The following is a 20,473-nucleotide window of genomic DNA, read 5'->3' as shown; positions in this document are numbered from 1 at the left end:
GTGCGTCACCGGAGCAGAGCGAGCTGCCCGGATGCAGCTGACCGCACATTTGTAAACATGGCGTCCGTGACAACAGGTGAGAGTAAGGGCCCGGCCAGCAACGGTGGGCACTTGACAAGATTTACAGGATTAAAACTATTTTGATATTAGTTATGGCCGCGGCATCAGATGAGAACACTGTCGTAGATTTTTACAACCTAGAGCTATTCATTTTCTTTGTCTCAGGCGCCGACAGCGGCCGCTTAATTCACGGCTACCGGCTAGCTAGGTTTGTGGGCTGTTTAGCTGTGAGCGCAGAGGGCTAACGTCAAGTAAGATAATCAGCCGGCTATCATATCTGCTTTCACAGTATTGTTTGGGTTTGAGTGAAACTAAGCGAGTTAAAAACCAGGCGGTAGCAAAGAAAAAAACAAGTAGGTTATATGCAACGCGAATTGTTGCAGTTTTCGAGTTTGAATGGGTCAGCTATCCGCTATATCAGTTCACCGTGTAAGGCTAGCTAACTAGCACTGAAGCTGTTTCAAAATCGAACTCTTGTGAGTGAAACTAATCTATTGATATTCGATTTATTTTGTTTGCCAAATGTATACACAGTACAATGTCCATAGCATTGGCCGGCTAACTATTTTATTTTGACCATCACTTGTAGTTAGCTATGCTTTCCAGAGGCAGCTAGCTAAGCTAACGGTGCTAGCTAATTAGATGATAGTCTTTACAAAACTAATGATAGGCAGCAGCGTTATGGGAAATGAATTATATGCTGGTAGATATTTCTTGTGCATAATTGCTTTACATCAAACGGTTCATTTCGGCCCTTTTAAATCGGTTTAATGACCACTGCATTATAGTGCAATACAGCCAACGTTAACTAAATTAGCGTTAGTTTTATGTTCTGATCGTTAATGTCTGTGAAATGGGGAGTGGCAACTGTGAATTTAGCCATCAAACAACTCTGTTCACACAGTCAGACATATTGGGCAAAGCCATTGTTCTGGCAGTTGCTGTGCCCCCCTCCCTCCGTGAAATTGTACCCCTACCACAAGACGTTTCATCATGGTTTTATAAATAACACCCAGCTGGCCATGGTCAGCATGTGGTCACATCTTCAGTGTGCTGCTGTCCCCTGAGGTTTACGTCTATATCTGGCATTTTCCAATAGGCCTGTGTCCTATTATAGCTTACATTATTACTGAGAACCTTTAGGCTATTTCCCTTCGAAGAGGAGATTACTTGGTCAGAAAAAACGTAAAGGTTTTATCACTGGCTTTCTGTTGTGCTATTTTTAATACTTCTAACCTTTCTGTCTCCTCAGCCACCTCTGAGTGGATTCAGTTCTTCAAGGATGCTGGGATCCCTGCTGGCCTCGCTGTCACTTATGCTGTTTCCTTTGTGGACAACAGGTAACCTAAATTACATAAAAGCTACATGATTCTAGGAAAGACATTTGAGAAAACTTGAGTCATGAAAGGGTTAGAAGCTGCTTTTGCAGCAATATATTGGAAACCGTTGGTTGAGAAGTATATTTTAGTTCACCACCTCCTCACATATTTTTCTGACTCTTCATCTCACTGCAGAATCCAGAAGAACATGCTGATGGACCTCAGTAAGGAGATCATGATGGACCTGGGTATCACAGTCATTGGCGACATCATTGCCATTCTTAAACATGCCAAACAGGTCTACAGGCAGGTGAGATCGGCCTAACATCAAGTTTTGGAGTAGGCTAAATGTTGAAATATGATGATTCACTGTTTACACACTCATAGATGTATGTCATATGTCAAAATCCCATTACTTTTACCTTACCTTTTAGTATCCTTAATGGTGACCTCATTGTCGGCTAGTAGGTGCAAATAAAAAATCCAAACAAAACAATTCAGCCCCTCCAATTATATAAAACTGCTTTTCTCCCCCTAACTGATATGCCATTGTTTTATGTTTTGAACGATCCCTTGCTGCGTTATGTCCTGCCCCAATATCCAATATCGTTTCAACAGGAAATGCATCAAATTTAGAAAGCAAGATACTATCAAAATGCTGTTTCATGGGGACTTTAATTTATTCCAGTCATGTCCAATCATGTGCCATGGAGGGCCAAAAGCATACAGGTTTTCAATTCAATAAAGCACTACATCAGCTGATCAGCTGATGACTAATTATTTGCTCCCTCTCTGCTTGAAGGTGTGCTAAGCAGTGAAATCAGCTGATGTAGTGTTGGTTGGAAGGAAAACCTCTTGACTCCTGGCCCTCCATGGCACATGATTGGACATCACTGAGTTATTCTTTCACTTGTTTCATTTTATAACATTTTTTCTTGTTGGTATATACTGTATTTACAGGCTGCAAATGGACTACTGTGTTGTTCCCATTTGGGTTGTACCTCTCAGAAACTTGCATCCTAGCCTTAAAAATGCTGTTTTGCACATACTTTTGCTGCTTGTTCAACTTTGAAAATGCAGTCGAGCCAGTTGTTGTAGCTCCGTTGAGGAAGGGTCATTCTATTTTTGAATTATTCCCTTTTCAATCATTGCATAAGCATCTGATTTGCCCAATTTGCATGTCTTGTCCACTACATCCGAATTCACCCTGCAAAGGAAAAATGTCAGAGTTTTTCTTCTGGTGAGTGGCTTTGTGAATTTAACATTACCCCTCTGTCTCCTCCCTCTGCAGGATATGTGCAAAATGGCCACTGAAGCCATTTCCTCAGGACAGACCAGTGTTCAAGCTGAGCTCAGAAGAACTGCCAATACTCGTGAGTAACTACGTTTAATTTGCAAATAAAAATTAGTTTGCAAATAAAAATTTAAAATAGACCAGTAGTGGGTCCACAAATGGAAAACATCTGCATCTCTTAATCTTCTTAAATCAATTTCCATCACATTTAATAAATATGCTCGAGGGCCAGTATTGCCTTCCAAGTTGAGAAGTCGTAAATATGATTTGTCACACATTCATGTACTTTTTCTCAGAAATAACACCGGACTCATTAACAAAAGTAGTTTTTACATGGCTGTTTTATTTTAGAAATCAAGCACCACATAGATACTTTGTATTGCAGCAGCAGAATGAAGAGGAGAAAATGTGCATCACAAAAGTAATGTTTCAATTAATTTATTGGCCAAATGTTGTATGTATATTAAACTCTAGGCTAAATAGTATTTGCAGCTGTTGTTTTTTCAACACCAACTTGTAAGCAACTTTTAAGTATGCATAAAAATGCATAACACTTAAAAGGGTGCAAATAGAAACATAAAAAAGACTCCAAAAAAAGAAGAATTCCAAAGAACAGAACATAATAAAATACATCACTTGTACCGTCTGTGACATGGCCTTCATATTCTCCACAATTTTCCCTCAAATCCCCTAATTGTCACATATCTACAACTTGGGTATCATGGAAAAGTCTTGACGTTCTCAATGATATTTACCGCTTTGGTGGGGTGTTCATGTGCGCTCAACTTGCATTTACGAATGTCCAGCAGCACTTGAAGGCAGCACAATCTAAAATCGATTTTTGGTCGGCACCAGTGGGTGTGACCTATCACGTACAGGCTTATAAACCAAGGAGGGTTTAGGCTGTCATTATAAAACTTGGTATTCACGTCAGGACCTTTATTTGAAACATGCCTGCCAAATGTCATGCACGAGTTACAAGGAAGCGTACCAGGCGCCGACTGGGAGGAGCGCTCAGAGAGATCTTCACCCCTGATCTAATTTTTGAGGGATAGCCTATTTGGGGCTAACGCTGCTCAAAACAAGATTTTCACTGGCCTTTTTTGTTATGGTTATGTCAGCTGAAATGGCATTTTAAAATTAATTGGATGTTTCGATCAGAAGATAAAGTAATTAGGCCTAATCTTATCAGGACAAACTGCAGCTCTTGGTTGGACTCAGTTGCCAGGTTGTCCTAGACACACTTCAGTTCTCCACCACACTTTCTCCCTTATTCTCCATTTTAATTTTAACATGTTAGAAAGGCTTCACACATTTCAGAAGGCACCCGACAAGCCCAGCTGTCTTCTGGTCTTGTCTCGGGGACAGAACATGAAGAGAGTTCCCATCTCAGAGGGAACTGGCTAAATAAAAGCTAGATAAGAATGTTTCTGTTTCATCTCAGCTGCCACTCGAATGATTGCCAACGCCTTGAGCCGCGACTCCCCGCCGAGCACTCCAGCCCGCCGCCCAGACAACCGCCTCTCTGTCACAGTGTCCAACAAACAGGCAAACAAGGGTGGCAAAGCAGGTAAATATCAGAAGTACTTTCTCTTTCCTTTCCGCCATTTTCTCTCTAAAACATTTCTTTGTTGTCTCACTTCTCTAACACCCTTTCTGCCTCTTGACCCATGAGTGTGGTCGTTTTTTTGCCTCTTCCCTTTCACTCTCATTTATCTTCCTCTTTTGTTTCAGTCGTAAGTCAGCCAGCAGATGAGGGGAACGGTTTGCCAGTGGTGAAGCGCCGGCGCGTGACAGCCGAGATGGAAGGCAAGTACATCATCAACATGCCCAAAGGCACCACGGCACGCACACGCCGCATCCTGGCCCAGCAGGCCAAGAAAGGTAGGCCTGACCCAATGGCCTGGGAACATCACCGTCAACTCGCTCGAATGGCGCTCTGCTTGCTTACCAAACCTACTAAACACTCAAATTTTTAATCAACTTCTTGCAAACTAAAACTGCGAATCAGCTGAATCCATACTGCAAAACGGTGCCTGCTTGACTTCCTTTCTCTTGTACTGTCGTAAATTAATCCCTTGTCTCTTATTAATGCTTCCCACTCCAACAGTTCAAGCTGTGTTCCTTCTATCAAGCTGTGTTCTGTTTCTTTCTCTCAGATCAGCTAGATTTAACTTGACCATATTTGTCATTTGTCACAAAGAGCACTGTTTCTGTGAACTTTTCTCTTCTCTCTTTCTTCATGGCATGAATTTGCTGGTTGTCTACAGCGTGTGTGTATTGGGCAATCGCACGTCTGCCAAGTCATAGAAAAATTTTGCGTAGTTGAAAAACTTTTATCGTGCCAACCACTTGGGCTGGAACAATTGTTCGACATTATCAATAATGTGAACGATGAAACAACTTCTATTAGTATTAACAGTTGTCAATTAGTTGTCATATACTCACACCTATTTCCCCTCTCACTTTTTTCACTTTTTGTTTGTATTTCAAAAATGGCTGATGCTCACAGCAGTTCTGAGAACGACGAGCCCTCAAACAAGCCTTCTAAACAAACCCAAGCACAGCAAAGTGTGGGAACACGTCAGTAACATGAACGGCAGTAAAACAAGCTTGCTCAACCCATGTCAAGCCACCCAGAATAAAAACTAGGACATCTGGTCAGCATTTTCCAAATGAAACCCATATTGCTGAATATATGTTGCTGAATATATAAGTGACAATTTTTATTTATTTTAAGTCACGTGGTCTTCCTTCTGGTCTTATTCCGGCCATCTCCGGCTCGCTTGATGCTGCTGCTTTAGCATTTGAAAATAAGAAAATAAGACATCCCTTGCATAAGATGGCAGCGCATCTTCACTGTAAGTGTAAATCTGTTGTACAACTCTAGCTTTGGTGATCGTAGCGTAAAATAAATTTAGAGTCAAGCAAAAGACTGATGTGCACTGCAGAGCTCTCAACAAGTACTACTACAGTGCTTTCTTAAGCAATGTTTCTTAATCTAATGTTGGCCAAAGCGCAGCAGCAGTAACAATAAGGTTATCCTGAGTTTCTGTCAACTGGTGTGATAAGGATGGCATGGCAGTATTTACGCCAGTAATTGCTAGAATAATCGATTATCAAACTAATCGTTTGTTGCAGCCCCATTCTGAAATACTGTATGAAACTAGCCTATCACAGTCTGTCAAGCTGTCACATTCTCTTTGTGTATCACTGTGTAACTGCTTATCTCTCACTTCCTTGGAAAGGTGTGAAGCGTACCTCTGTTTTTGAGAGACTTGGAGCTGAATCAAAGGCAGACACGACAACAAGCAATAACAAGGTGAGACCTTTCGGTGTGTCTCAACAGCTCATTGTGTTTTGGGTGCCGGCCTGTAGATGAGTTCTTCATTCATAACGCTCATCTCTCTGCAGCCCACCGGTGTGTTCAGTCGTCTGGGCAGAGCGGACGAAGAGGAAGACGCGGGGAAGACGGTTGGAGTTGACATGGACTTAGGGGAAGAGGACGACAGCGATGGAGAAGGCTCTGTCCTCCAGTATGCCGGCGTCCTCAAGAGAACCGCTCTCTCCCAGAAGAAAGAGCCCGCCCCCAAACCAGCCCCCACCACCCTCCGGCGCCTGGGGGGCAAATTCAAACTACCTTCCTCTGACTCTCCCACCTCCTCCTCCTCCTCCCCTGATGGCCTCCCCCCTGCCAAGCTTAGTGTGCTTCAGAGACTGGGCAAGCTCCCTGCCACGCACCCGAGCACGGCCGCCTCCCCTCCGCCGGCCGACACGCAGGACAACAGGGTGACCAGCACCCGGCCCCGAGCCCTGGCCAGGCCAGCCGTGGCAAGTTCCAAGGTCAGCAGCAGCACAGGGGCGGGAGGGGCGGGAGGGGCGGGCGCAGCGGGGGAGTGCCTGGGGGCCCAAATGGACGTCGGGTCCGTCAGCGTCTTCAAGAGACTGGGCTCCAAGAGGACCTAACACACAGACTCCTAATGACATCTCCCTAGAACATATTTAGACTATTTCTATACATTGTTTTTTTGTTTTTTTTGTATCGCCACCTTTTTGCATCCATCCTCGCTGCACGCACACAGACTGCAGAGCGTTGTTGTATAACCCCCAAGTATTTTTCTTGTACAACTGCAATCAGCCTGAGTGTATGGAGGGATGTGATGCTGCTTTGTGGTTTTAAGGCTTACTGTTTTTAAAGAAGTAGATGATTTTTATTTTTAGTCACTTTAGTTAGGCTGCCAAATGAAGCGTGGTCACCCTCTGTGTGGTGTCCAAACTTGTCGTTCACTTCAGGTTTCTGCAGGAATTCCTAACCTCCCTGTAATTTTGTTGCTCAACCAGAAAGCTATTTATCACGTCTCGTTCATATCTCCACTCCGTCATTGTGTTTTACTCGTTTCAATATATTTGTGAGATTAAGGCATGGGCATGACATCCACCACTCCACCATGATGGTGGCGTTAATATGACCCCATATCCCCACATGTAGGGACTTCAGAGTCCTTGCTGCTAAAAGTTCCTTTTTTTGACAGTCCTCCTGAATGCATACTGTTGAGAAGAAGAAGAAAAAAATGCCTGTCCCCCAGAATGCATTAGATGTACAATTGCCTGAAAGAAGAAAGAAAGAAAGAAATTGTCTGATGTAAAGGGTTTGGAGTTTTTTTTCCCCTCACTTTAGACAGAGTAAGTTTATTCCTCAACACTGAGCTGTACGTTCACCATTACGACCATAAGGCTGTAAACACATGCCCATCACCACGTCAAAATGACCTCCTCTTATCATGTTTTGTGAGTTAGGTAAAGGAGAAATGTGGAAAGGTGTTGATGGAAAGGCTTCTGAATTTCAACCCTGGACTTCGAAAAAAAAAAAGGAAATTAAATTACACAGAGCAACCTCTCAGAACACTTGAATCAAGAAAAAGCACCGCACCACCTCGTCTTCTGCGTTTGTGGAGAAATTGAAGTGCACACCACTTCTGGATGCCCACTTCGACTTTTCTACCATAGTACTGAACATTTTGTATAACCACCTACTTGAAGGCCAAGTCAGTAGATTACAGTTTATATTGAAATGCAATTTATAGATTTGGTAGATGTTTTATTTCACACAGCAGAGAACTTGTTCTGCTCCATATATTTCTATGTCTAAGTGGACGTTCTTTTATTATGCATATAAAGAAACCCTGAAATGCCACCGGGCCTGGTATGGGATCACTGTACTGTAGGTACAGCAGATAGCACCAGTTCACCCTCCCCAGTATGGGTCATTAACACTTGTGTACAATTTTTGTCTTTTAAACTTCACACCAGAGCTTTGTTACACTGTACAGAATTTGAGACAAGTAATCATGACAGAAAAAATCACACGGTCCTGTGAATTTCTTTTTTACGGAACAAAAGCTGGTACAAACACACTATGAGCCCTTGTGATTTTTAACATATTATGGAATAAAAGTTCTGCACTTGGATAAAGTGTACTTGATAAAATAATTAAAAAAGAGAAAGGGGCCAAATGTCTTTGCTGTTTTATTTCCTAACCATTGTCTCCCTGATGATGAGGTGAAATTTCAGAGCATGTCAGTGGCATGTTAATGTAACCTACTTACATCCTGTAAATATGTATGTGAGAGCTTAGTCAATATTTATGTTCCCGAGGGAACCTACTACTAGCGACGTTAAGCTGATCATTTATCAATAAACCTGTTAAACTGCCACTTATCTCACAATGAGATTACCTCTGCATGCTCTTAGCAGAACTGAGTGAGTGTTAATCAGATCCTTGCATGTTAATGATGTTTGATCAGAGGACTGCTGACTATACACTTTACATCCCTGTCTTAACTATATTTTCATTTTCACCACTACTGATATATTTGGAGTGTAAATGGTGAAAGTGTAGCCAGATAGTTTTATTGAACTTGCCAGCAATGTAGACTACAAAAGAAAAAAGGAAAATCTGTCATTTTGATGCAATCTCACAATACCACAGTTGGGAGAATTTATTTTTACACCTTATCGGTAAGTGTTACTATCATTTGCTTTTATGCCTTTTTGCAAAGTACTTACTAAAACTTCCTTTTCATTATGTGCTGTATGAACTTAAAACAGTTTATTATTGTTGTTATCTATTTGGAAGTGGATGGCAAAATGACTGGTGGCTCTCAACCATTATATGTCTCCAGCATGAAAACAAAGAAAACCCCCTGCTGTATTTTTCTCAGCACTGTTAAAAATTCAATACAATTAGTTGGCAGTGCCGCCTCCACACTATGCAGCTGCCAATAATTACTGCCACTGAACACACACACAAACACACACACACACTTTGCTGTATTGACACTGACCATGGATGCAGCTCTCATCACTATTCTTGACACTGATATATAGAGAGAATGGTAGCAGTACGTTAGTGAGTGTATTAGCTTTACTCACACTAAATAACCTGCAACTAAGTTATGCAGAGTAGTGTCATTATGAATCATTTATTGACTATCAGCTTTAAATGATCTGTAAATGATATCTGTATACTGTGGTTGAAGTAGAAATGATAATTCACCCAAGAGGAGGTGATACACCGCAGGTCCCTAATCTGTGAACCAGGGAACAAATATAGCTGTGCCAATAAAGATGTTTACATGACTCTGTGTCTACAGGGTCTGGTAGGATATTACCTGAGAGGCCGCAGCCACTGCACTGAATTAACCTCGTATTCCTCTGGGAGCACTGCTGCTCAGTAACCAGCTGAATCACACAGCAGGCGACAGGGCACAAGCTCAACAAATAGGGCCTACATCAGTACTGCTGTACAGAAAAAAAGAGATGAAATGAGCAAAGATGTTAAAGGAGATCATCTTTGTAGAAAAGGGTGTAGCGTATATGTGCATGGATGGCTGCAGGCTTCACAGGCTACATGTTAACCAGACTATTCCCATCAAAAATCAATGTAATTGACAGCATTTCCCCTTGAGGTCGCTCTCCTCCTCCTCGTGCTCCTCCACCCCTCCCTGCAGGCTCCAGCTGTCCATCTCCATCTCCCTGGAAATCTTATCAACTGAAGTGATCAGGCGGTCTGGTTTTGGGATGATTTGATGTTGACAAGCAGGCTATCTGATTAAGTAAAAAAAAAGCTGAACTCGCCTGCAACAGTGTCTTTTTCATGATTCGTGACGACTGGCCAGTTCCAAACAATGGGCTCAGAGTGACGTAATCTGTAATCTGTTTTATAATAGGTTCAGAATAGTAATTAATCATTTAGGATATTGTCAATAGACATAGACCTACCACACTGAATGGCGCTGCCCCCTCAATAAAGCTTACCTACGCCTTGTCCAGCAAATAAGCAAATAACCTATTCATTTTTTTTGGAAAGGAGATAGTCTATTTTTAGAACTTGTTGACATGTTTATATTTTCATTACCAAAAGGCTGCATCGCTTTGACAAACAATAATCGATCGTGTCAAAACATATATGTGCGTTTTACGGCTTTGCAATGCAAAATCTGACTGCAGCAACGCCTCACTCACGACTCCTCTTTTTCCCACAATGCTGTGCGACAGGGGCTCGTATGTGCTGTCTATGGTGCTGAAGCTGCGCGTGCCTCGGAGGTTGCTACACACAACCCGAGCATCCTTCCGCGAGAGGTTCTTAAGAGCGACGAAAAAATTTTGACGGTTAGAAAACTGACGGTTAGGAGATTCAGGAAATGTTGCAGCCAGTTACCTAAGGCGTACCTCTCTCATGTTAAGTACAAGCGCTCTTAATTTCTCGTAGGTCTATTTGCCAAACACAAGATTCACACCGGAGACATTTCTGAAGCCCTTTCTCTTGACTGTTTTTCGAGGCTCGTCCCTCTTCGTTGTCGCCGCCTGCCTGGCCGTCCGCCTCGCCGTCATCCCCGCTCCAGCCCGCATCCTTTATGCACAGCACGCTGCTCCGGTCCTCCCCGACGAAACACACCTTCGTGTCCGAGCAGCATGGCCCGCTCCAGTCGCGCCCACTGAGAGACATGGAAGCCAAACAGCACCAGATAAAGAGCCTGAAAAGCTACCCGGAGACCGGGGGCCGGAGCCTGGCAGCGGCCGCCGGAGGAGACGGCGGCGGGTATCGAGCCGGCTCGGCCGAAATGGAGATGGAAGCGAAGATCCAGAAAGCCATCGACTTCAAGGCGGAGGGGCACCGCTGCTACAAGGAGAAGAAATTTCGGGAAGCGATAGGCAAGTACCACCGGGCTCTGCTCCAGCTGAAAGGGGTGCATGTTGTCGACGGGACCACGGGCTCCGAGGTCAACCTGCTCACCCAAGCCGCGGCCAAGCTGACGGAGGAGCAGCGGAGAGCCGTGGAGAGCACGGAGATTGAGTGCTACGACAGCCTGACAGGTGAGCTGCCCGGTGCCGGTCCGCTTACACAAACAGCACATCCTTTTTCCTGTGTTTTTTTTTTTTTGTTTTTGTTTTTTTTACCTGGAAAGCGCGTCGGTGTAGCCCGTACTGCTGCCACCATTGTTCGTTCCGGTTCACGGGGTTCACACAAGCAACGGGCTCTAGAGATAAATCTGCGACTGGCACATTTGTTTTCTGCAGAGGCGGCAAAACAATGTAGGTGCTACACGAAAGCAGGAATAGCCTGAAATGATGCTTAGTCCTGCGGTCTAAGCCTTAACCAGTGGACAGAGGCATGGTGCTGATTTAATGGCGAATATGGAGTCCTTTATTTTTTCACTGTCTGACCAAATTAGTGCATTATCTAATGAAAGCGATTTGCCAGCCATAACAGCTCCGTCGTGCAATTGGCACAGGTAAATCGATCTTGTCATTGCTGTGCCAATTCCAGGCTATTACCAGTGTAGTCATGTCCCTTTAATTCATCTTCATTGTATGCAATTCAATCCATTTCTTTTTACCAGATTCCTAATTTTCCCCAAGTCACTCTGTAACCAAAGGATAAACCCCAACGATTTCATGTTCATCTGCTGTTATTGCAGTGGGAGAGGCACTAAGTGAGAGTGCCCAATGAAAATGAATAAATAAACCCACAGGGTCCACGGAATGGAAAATCTATCTGTTGTAACAACAACATTTCACATGATCTCTGAGGTGGGAACACATCTCCTGAATCAACCCATATTTGAAGTCTGATGAAACCACCTTTCAGTAACTTATTATAGGTTAACGGAACTCCACTCTATCTCCCATCAAATAAATTCAGTTGATTACTGTTCCATCCCTATTTTAATTCCACAAGTGCCAACATTCAGTTGCTCAGTTAAAGCCAATGTTCATGTGTTATAACATTCCAGTCAAGTAACTAGATAACATTCAGAGTTCAGACTTCAAACAATATGTGGGTACTTCAAAGAGATTTGAAACAAAAATTTTTTAGTTAGACAAAGGATAATATATCCAACAAATGAAAATCTGTGAAAATTATTCTCAGAGATAATCTAATCAGTTGATACGAGATTTTATATAGCTGTAAATCTCCCAGGTGTGAGTTACTAGTAATTAGTTATTAATCATCCGTCTTAGTTTATATAAATATGTGGGATGGTGCAATCTTACAAATTACACGTTTCATTTAACCTTTTACTTGCATCCTCTTGCATAACTGTCATCAAAACAAATACTGACAAACACAGAAACCACCACAGTGATACAGTTAGACATTTCCAACTGCTTCCTAAACAGTTCATTATACAACCACAGTATATTTGATCAGTATGCTATGTTTTTAAATCAGAGATGATATGCTGGATCCAGGTGGGGATGATGATTCACACCGGGACTTCGGTAGTTACATCGTACTGCCTAAAATTCATCATTAACCTATGTAACCATTATGATTTTGGGTCATGATTAGCCTGGTTGTGGCAGTGTTGATGTTGTGTCTTGTTGCGATCCCAGGCTGGGTGGGCTGACGTGATGCACTGAAGGTCGACTACCCAGCGTTCAGGGCCTGTCTGGAGCCTGTAGGGAGGCCACTGTGGCGTGAAGGAAAGATGGGGGAGGGAAAGGGAGAGGGGGGAGGGAAAGGGAGAGAAGAGAAGGAAAACTGAGAATGGGGGGAGGAAAGGGAGAGAGAGGGAGAGAAGGAAACGATTAGATATGGTGGACGGGAGAGAAAGAGAGAACGGAAGTCAGCTAGGTTGGCAGAAGAGGAAGAGGCATGGAGAGAAACAGTGGAGAAGAGCAAAACAGAGAGAGAGAGAGAGGAGAGGGGGAGGAAGGGGCTGCTAGCACGCAACAGGGGGCCATATTTACCATGGCAACCATCACAGGGCCTTTTCCCTGTTGTTGTATTAATACCGCTCCTCTCTCTGCTGCCTTCGCACAAGAAGCGCGTGCACATGCCCACTTGGACACACATGCACACACACAAAGAGACCTCAATTCAACTTCGCTGTGCCATCAGTAAACATGAGTAAAACAAAATGATAGCGAATTTAGTGAGAGAACTAACATTAGCATTAGCGTTAGCATTCCGACACATCTTTTACAATATCCAGATTCAGAATTCCCACAGTGATTAAAATGTTTCATCGACTGCATGTTAATAAACCGACTGCATGTTAATAAACCGACTGCATGTTAATAAACCGGCTGCAGGTCTTGCACCCCGGCGCGGCTCCACCTTGTTACCCAGAGTTCAGCTGGACAGACGCTGGGCCCTGTGGTTATGAGTGAGGAGCCGCCGTTTGATTGGCCAGCTGTCTCAGGCTCTGACGCATGATACAGGAGCAGCCGAGCGGGCAGCAGCAGCACCAGCCGCACAGTGTGTGTGTGTGTGTGTGTGTGTGCGTGTGTGAGAGTGATTGTGTGCCACTGATTGCGTGTGAGTGCATGCACATGTGTCTGTTCATGCATGTATGCCTGCGTGTGCGAGTGTGTTTCTGTCTGTGTGTGTGTGTGTGGATGTTATTCTGTTTGTCTCAGCAGTCGTAGGCCTGAGGAACAGCAGCTGGCTAAGGGGGTGTGGAGAGTGTGTGTGTGTGTGTGTTTGTGTGTGTGGTTGGGGGGGGGGGGGTTGCTCTCAGTGCTGCTCGTCCTGCCATTCTTGCTGTGCCCATGCTGACATTGCTGAATTTGTGTAAGTGGGTGTGTATTGGTCTGTGGTGTGTGGTGTGTGTGCACGTACGCATTTAAGCGTGCATGTACACATACATGTGCATTTGTGTGTGTGTGTTTCTATTTGTCTCTTCGTGTCTGTGTGTGTGTGTTTGCTTGTCTTCTTGACTTTGTTGTGACAAGGACAAGCTTTTGCCATTGTGTGTCTTGTGCCAGTCACAGCAACTTTTTAAACGGTGTGGCTTCTCAACAGAAAGATTGAGAAGTTCTTGATGAATGCCAGCGATTCTGCCATCGGCTTAGCACTCTGAGATACAAGACGCAAGATGGGAGAGGAGAAAACATGAAAGGAGGATAAAGTGGCAGAGAGAGAGAGTGCGTTTGAGAAAGAGAGGAATTGATTCAGAAATGAAAGAGTTGATTACTATAGGAAAGATGCTGGCAAGGGAGAAAAATAAATGAGTTTATAACATTACATGAGGGGTTGAGTGCGGATAAAGAGGAGGGAAGAGAAATGGAGAAAGAAGCCTCAGCGCCTACAGTAACGTTACCTGATTCTGTCGAACAGAGAGAGACGATGGATGATGAATGTCCTATTTGCTGGCCTTGTTAAGAAGACACCCCTAGTCTCTGTGTCCCTGTAGGGCTGCATCTAAATGGGTTACACCACCACCACCACCACCACCACTACCGTCTGTGTCTGTCGCAGTTCACAGTGGTGCAACATGTTGGCCAGAGGCAGGCTGCCTGCCAGCCGGCCTCAGCCATCCATCCACCCACCACAAACACATACAGTACTGTGAGGCGCACTGCTCCCATATAGAAATAACAGATGTGACAGCAACAATTTCACACCGCAGTTTGTTTGCTCTTTTTCTGTGATATCGATATTGATTTTTGTGACGTGGTATTGCACATATAGAGAAGAGATTCCAACAACAGTAGCAATACTTAGGCTGGATATTTGCCGAGTTTTCTGGAAGAGCACCGAGACAGACAAGCGATTGAAGTGTCTTTCTGCAACAAGCTAAATATTTTAATCTGCTCATGAATATCAAAAAGTGTACAGAAAATGAAGGTGCGATCCTATTGTGAGTCTGACTTTTCATTAGCATCTATTCACTCTGATCTCTCCCTGAAGTCTTCCTTTGTTCCTCCTGATTGTCTCAATCTGTGAATGAGTCATAAGTCACAGCCTTGGGAGAGACGCAGCAGGAGGGGATGAGTGCAACCGTTTGTTTCGTAACACCAAACACCTTTTTATTCAACTGCTGCAGCTCCCAGTTGCTCTGCTTGCCATGACGATGATCCAGCAATTTCCACCCACTTGTCACATTAAAAAAGAAGCATTTGCCTCGATGAGCTCTGCAGCTAAGCCCACAGACTACTATGTTGCATCAAGCTATACGTAGAGGGACAAAATACAGGGTTATGAGAATCTGTTATTTTGGCCGTCTGTCTATTCATACTATTCTGTTACATCATCACACAGCCATCTTGGTAGGAAAATAACAGGTGATTGTAATAAATTAACAGGTGATTACAATCAAATGACAAACACAGCCAATGAGCTGTGTGTATTGTAAAGCGCCATATTTGTAGGAAATGCATGTGACATCATGGGAATACTATGAATATGTAGCTCCAGTTATGCAGAATCAGAGTAATGGAACAGCTCAGGTATTAAAGCAACCTGTACCGTACAACCATTTCTGTGTGTGTGAGCAAGTGTGTGTGTGTGTGTGTGTGTGTGTGTGTGCAGGCCTGTGACCTGTGTACAGAGCCTCAGGGACATTTGACCGAGGCCATCAATGAACTTTTGAACCATGACTTGCAATTACAGGCGGCCATTATACTAAGGCTTTAATGAGCTTGTTGTCTGTTTCCTCGCTGGACCCAAAGACCCAGAGAACCCTGCCCTCTTCACAAAAGGCTGGTCTAGTTTATTTACATAGCTCTTTATCACAATCAAGTCTGAAAGGGCTTTGTATACCATCATATACATGTCATATACCATTCTACATCATACATACATACACAGTACATACTACATCATAGACATACTATACATCATATATTATGTCATATACATACATCATAGACATACTATACATCATATATTATGTCATATACATACATCATAGACATACTATACATCATATACAAGATCATACATCATATATCATACTACACACAAACACACTCACGCCTATGGGCAAGTCTGGAGTCTTTAATTCACCCACATGTCTTTGGACGAACACAGAACAATCTTAGACACAGTTCCTCTCTCTACACACTTAGATATCGCTCCACTTCCACAACAAGCTTGAGATTTACCACACGACAGCCTCTGAGCCCAATCTTGCTCTGGAAGGGGGCTGCTGGGCTGTAATAGAGTAACGTCAGCGATGTGTAACACCGCAGAGGGGGAGCTCTCACCAGTCCACCATAACCCACTGTTACTGTACAGCCAACGCTCGCTCACAAAAGCAGAACGGAGCACAAAACTCCTTCCTTTTCATCTCCTGCCAGCTACGTCACCAGGGGACGCGGTGGCGTGCATGAGATAAAAACGAAAAAGGGAGCGAGGGGCAAAAGGAGACGGGAAGATGAAAACATAAGGAAGAAAAGTAAAAAGTAGGATTGTATAAGACACAGAGAAACAGAGAGGTCTTGCTCAGTGCATAGCAGAAAGGGGGATAGGCAAACAGTACAATGTGCAATGTGCATGTAGGAGGAGGAGGAGGGAAAGGAAGTGGGGGAGGAGAAGAAGGGAGAGAGGTGCCATGCGAGGGTGAGAAGGCGGGGGGGGGGGGGGGGGGGGTTGGTTGGTGTTTTTCCTTCCTCTGTGCGTACGTCTGCCATCGGAGGGGTGGCCGGAGCAGAACAAGAACCATGGGAGCTGTGTGTGCCAGGGCTGCAGATGGCATGGCATTGCCGCGGGGGGTACGACTGGCACTCCCTCTACTGTACCACTCACACTGTACTGTTCTCTACACCACGCTGTACCAAGCCTCTAATACCTTACAGCTGAGAGAGAGAGGAGAGATTTGGAGGAGAGAACAAGGATGGGGGAAGGGGCAGTGAGTCAGTTGAAGGCATGCAGAGGCTGAAATGGGGGAGGGAGTAAAGCCATGGGAGCGGGAGAAACTGGACAGAACATTAAAGGAACTCTTAAATATGAGGGGATTATAAGACAGAGGGGCATGAGGAGGGTAAGAGAGGGTAGGAGAGAGTGCGAGGGAGAGGAAGATGCTTTTTCTAGACCTTTATGACCTCCGAGTAGCAAAGGGAGGGTGTTAAGTTTTTCAGAGCCGCATTTGCATATATATATTTTTTTATTCATTGTAAGGAGGAAGATGCTGAGAAATCCCCGTCCAGAGCTAACTGTTTTATATCGCAATCCTGGCAGGCTTCGACAACTCCTGTCACACCAGTAAATAAGATCCAGTCATCTGTCAGGAAGAGAGGGAGGAGGGGGTACAGGGATGGAGAGAGAGAGAGAGAGAGAGAGAGATGGAGAGAGAGGAGAAGAGAGAGAGACAATGAGGGTAATAGGAGAAAAAAGAGAGAACAAGAAAAACTGCGGGTTAAAGACAGAGCGGCTGTCAAAGCCTTTTTTAGTCCGTAGTTGAAAGTCATGGCATTAGCTCAGAGGAAACTGAAACAGATGCCCTCTCTTGACACCATCAGAGAGAGAGAGACAGAGAGAGAGACAGAGAGAGAGAGAGACAGATAGATAGATAGATAGAGTGCAGAATATTCATCCACTCTAAGCCAGCAGTAATGAGAATTTGCTAGAGCTATTTGTGCATATCTAACACCCTGTGCTCCAGTGGACAGTGCAGAGTAAACCAATTGGCTGTTTATATTTATCCAGAGAGCTCCATGTTGATAAAAGCCATGTTAGTCCCTATCTGAGCTTTCCCTTCACGGCCCGCTCTGGCCCGACACTGAATGCTTCATTACATGCACTGCCTAGGGTTGACATTGAAAGCTTGTCCTTGTTACACCCGGGTTGTGATGGCATTGGAATGTAAAGGTTGTGTAGAGCCTGTTTTTGCTGATCCAGCACTGAAGGATTGTGTTGTGATGAGCCTCAGTAGGCCGGATTTACCATATTGGGTTAGCACCAGTACAGAGAGAAATAAACAAAAATCATCCACCGATTAGAAAGAAAATTATAAGGTAAAATTGGGAGGTAAAATGTGAGATTTAAAGTTGTAAGGAAGTTATAAGGTGTGTGTGTGTCTGTGTGTCTTTACCATGTTGTTTGCAGTTATAAATACGTATGAAATAGCCTGGTACAGGTTGTTGGGAGAAAGTGCTGATCCATGTTCTTTACCATTCTGCAATAAACACTGACTGGTCCACACAGTGTGTGTTTCTGCAGCCTCTATAAGTGAGTGGATCCGAAACACAACTGGCTGCTGTTGCCAACCTGTGACATGATCATTTTAGGAAATTATGAAAGTTCATGCTTTAGCCATTAATTTACTTCAGGTACTTAGTGGAATAGTTTTACTACTGTACCCCGCAGATTAAGGCTGACTCTGTGGGATTCTGAGCCAAACCATTTGGCAATTTTCTCTGTTGACCTTTCCAAAGCCTCTCTCATCTATCTTATAGCTACTCTAATGGACAGAGCCTGTTTCTCACCGCTACATAGATTATCCAAACAAATCAGGAAAAAATAGAGGAAGTGGCAGGTTATGGATTAGTGTTTGCAAACACTATTCATATGTTTTGTTTGACAATATAGGACTTGAGAGTCAGTTTGGTCAGAGTCGGTTGAAGCGATGTGTTTGACAGCAGTGGAAGACAGTAGCCACAGATGGATGCTGTGACCTGCTGGGCTGAAGGCGAGCGCCTGCCCAGTGTCCACAGATGACATCACCAACCAGTTAATGGCCTAGCCGAGGGCCACAACAAAATTATGTCTCTGTCTTGTAGTTCAACTACAGATATAACCCCAATAAAAGTCTCTTCTGTGCTTTATTACATGCCACTCTTCTACCATTTGAATGCCTGTTCTTACTCAGAAGACAATAATATACAAGGCATCAATATTAAATCCTTTATTCTCTCTTGGCCCTCGAAAACAGTAGAATCGCAGCACAGAATAGGGGTTCTGTTTCCCCTAAAAAGAAAGTTATATAACCAAGGACCTGTTGCACCATTGCATGGAGTTAAATTAAATCATAGCTAAATTAACTGTTCCTCATTTTTCTGGAGGCCCCTAGGACCCCCCACACAGACCCGTGGGGATCTCATGAGCAGACTTTGAACCTACTGGCTTACAGCACAGAGAAGAAGAAACTGTTTAGCCTAAGCTCTGGAAACTGCAGTCTGCGATGGAGAGTATTAAGTGATTTCATCCTTGGTGAAGTCATAGAGCAGATAGCTTCCTCACATGTATAAATATTTAAGTAGATGAGCATTAATCCTGAGTCAGCGACTATTTTAGGTGAGCAGAACAATGCAGGAGAGCGCAAATTGATAGAGAAGGGCAGGAGACAGGGAGGGCCAGAGCCGTGGGATTTATGAGTGTTTGGAAGTGTGGAAAAGGGCAGGAGGGCAGAGATGTAGAGGCTAGACGATTGAAATTTGGGGGGGAAACGCCCAACCATGGATCCAGCTACTGGAAACACTCTGCTTACTGTGTGAATTTAGGTTAAAAACACCTTCTGCCTGCCCAGTGATGGTTTACTGGTTAAAACCCCTCTCTCTGAAAACAAATGTGCCCCTACTGGCCCAGGACAAAAACTCACCACAACCTTCTTTCCTGTGTCTCCCGTACTGTGTCTTCCTCTCAGCTTTCTTACTGTCTATTTCAATAAAGAAGAAATGCTAAGGGGAATGGACTGGCCTCTCTCTTAAAAAAAACCCCTCCCTCTCTCCCCCCTCCTCTCTTGCTCTCTGTGAGAGATCTAACAGAATAATCTGGCTACTTTATTCCCCTTCACTCCCAGGATCGCTGTTGCACTGTGGGTAATCCATGCAAATATGTTTGATGTACCAGCAGTTTCCAAGGATGACAGGCTGTCTGAGCGTTACAAGGGAACCAACATGCCAGGGGTTTTGGGGGGAGCAGGGGGGAAGACAAATGCTGCAGCTCCATCCGGGGACACAAATTATAAACACGCACAAGGAGGAAAACACCCGTTAGAAAGAGAGACAGATTGGGTTTATAACCTAAATAATACAGCATGCAGGGTGTATCCAGGAACTGGAATTACTGATGAGGGTACGGATGCGGGTTTTAAGTCCAACTCCAATCCTCTACCCTCTACACTTTTGCCCTACAGCGTTTTCCCCCACTTCCTTGTCTTCTAAACCCGATTCCATAAATCCCACGGCCTTGGCCCTCCCTATCCTCCACCCTACACTATCAGTCTGCGCTCCTCTGAATTGTTTTGCTCATCTAAAATAGTCACTGACTCATTTGGCAGGCTGGTCCCGGCACTCTACACATCAGACTACCCCAGAGGGGCCGAGGGAGGCCTCTGAGACACACATAGGCACAGAGAAAAGCACATCAACACACACACTCAAAACAAGAGCAACAAGAGGGTCTAATTATGAGTTTCTTGCTACCATATGAGGCTGCATTAGTCTTCCGCTGCAGTGACACACACGATGAAAGGGTCCATTTGTACCACTTGTTTTAAGTGAAATGTTATTTGATGACAAGATGAGCTTTCATCACTTGGAAATAACAAATTTCAGTAGTCATCAT

The 20,473-nt window shown here is 44.1% G+C and overlaps 2 protein-coding genes across 3 annotated transcripts in view; both read left to right on the top strand.

Moving 5' to 3' along the window:
- Positions 1-57: 57 nt before the first annotated feature.
- Positions 58-8,175, top strand: c6h19orf47 (chromosome 6 C19orf47 homolog). 2 transcript variants are annotated; one of them, XM_078284183.1, is made up of 8 exons: positions 58-76; positions 1,313-1,400; positions 1,575-1,689; positions 2,671-2,752; positions 4,118-4,243; positions 4,408-4,482; positions 5,922-5,995; positions 6,088-8,175. In XM_078284183.1, exons 1-8 carry the CDS (start codon positions 58-60, stop codon positions 6,637-6,639), a joined length of 1,131 nt encoding a protein of 376 aa, XP_078140309.1. In that variant the 3' UTR covers positions 6,640-8,175. The 2 variants fall into 2 exon arrangements, with proteins under 2 accessions (XP_078140309.1, XP_071783999.1); XM_071927898.2 differs by having other exon boundaries at positions 4,408-4,557.
- A 2,414-nt stretch (positions 8,176-10,589) lies between these two features.
- Positions 10,590-20,473, top strand: part of ttc9b (tetratricopeptide repeat domain 9B) — a 17,708-nt gene continuing 7,824 nt past the window's right edge. The window contains exon 1 of the mRNA XM_071894221.2: positions 10,590-11,049. Within this exon, the coding sequence (XP_071750322.1) occupies positions 10,590-11,049 (460 nt within the window). The remainder of the gene's footprint in view (positions 11,050-20,473) is intronic.

The sequence above is a fragment of the Centroberyx gerrardi genome, chromosome 6 (genome assembly GCF_048128805.1).
Source record: "Centroberyx gerrardi isolate f3 chromosome 6, fCenGer3.hap1.cur.20231027, whole genome shotgun sequence".
NCBI lineage: Eukaryota > Metazoa > Chordata > Actinopteri > Beryciformes > Berycidae > Centroberyx > Centroberyx gerrardi.
This window is presented reverse-complemented; position numbering and strand designations above follow the sequence as displayed.

Excerpts from the sequence above, each read along its gene's own strand:
- c6h19orf47 (XM_071927898.2), top strand. Across the intron at positions 4,244-4,407 it reads AAACAAGGGTGGCAAAGCAG|TCGTAAGTCAGCCAGCAGAT; the intron begins GTAAATATCAGA and ends CTTTTGTTTCAG. Across the intron at positions 5,996-6,087 it reads CGACAACAAGCAATAACAAG|CCCACCGGTGTGTTCAGTCG; the intron begins GTGAGACCTTTC and ends ATCTCTCTGCAG.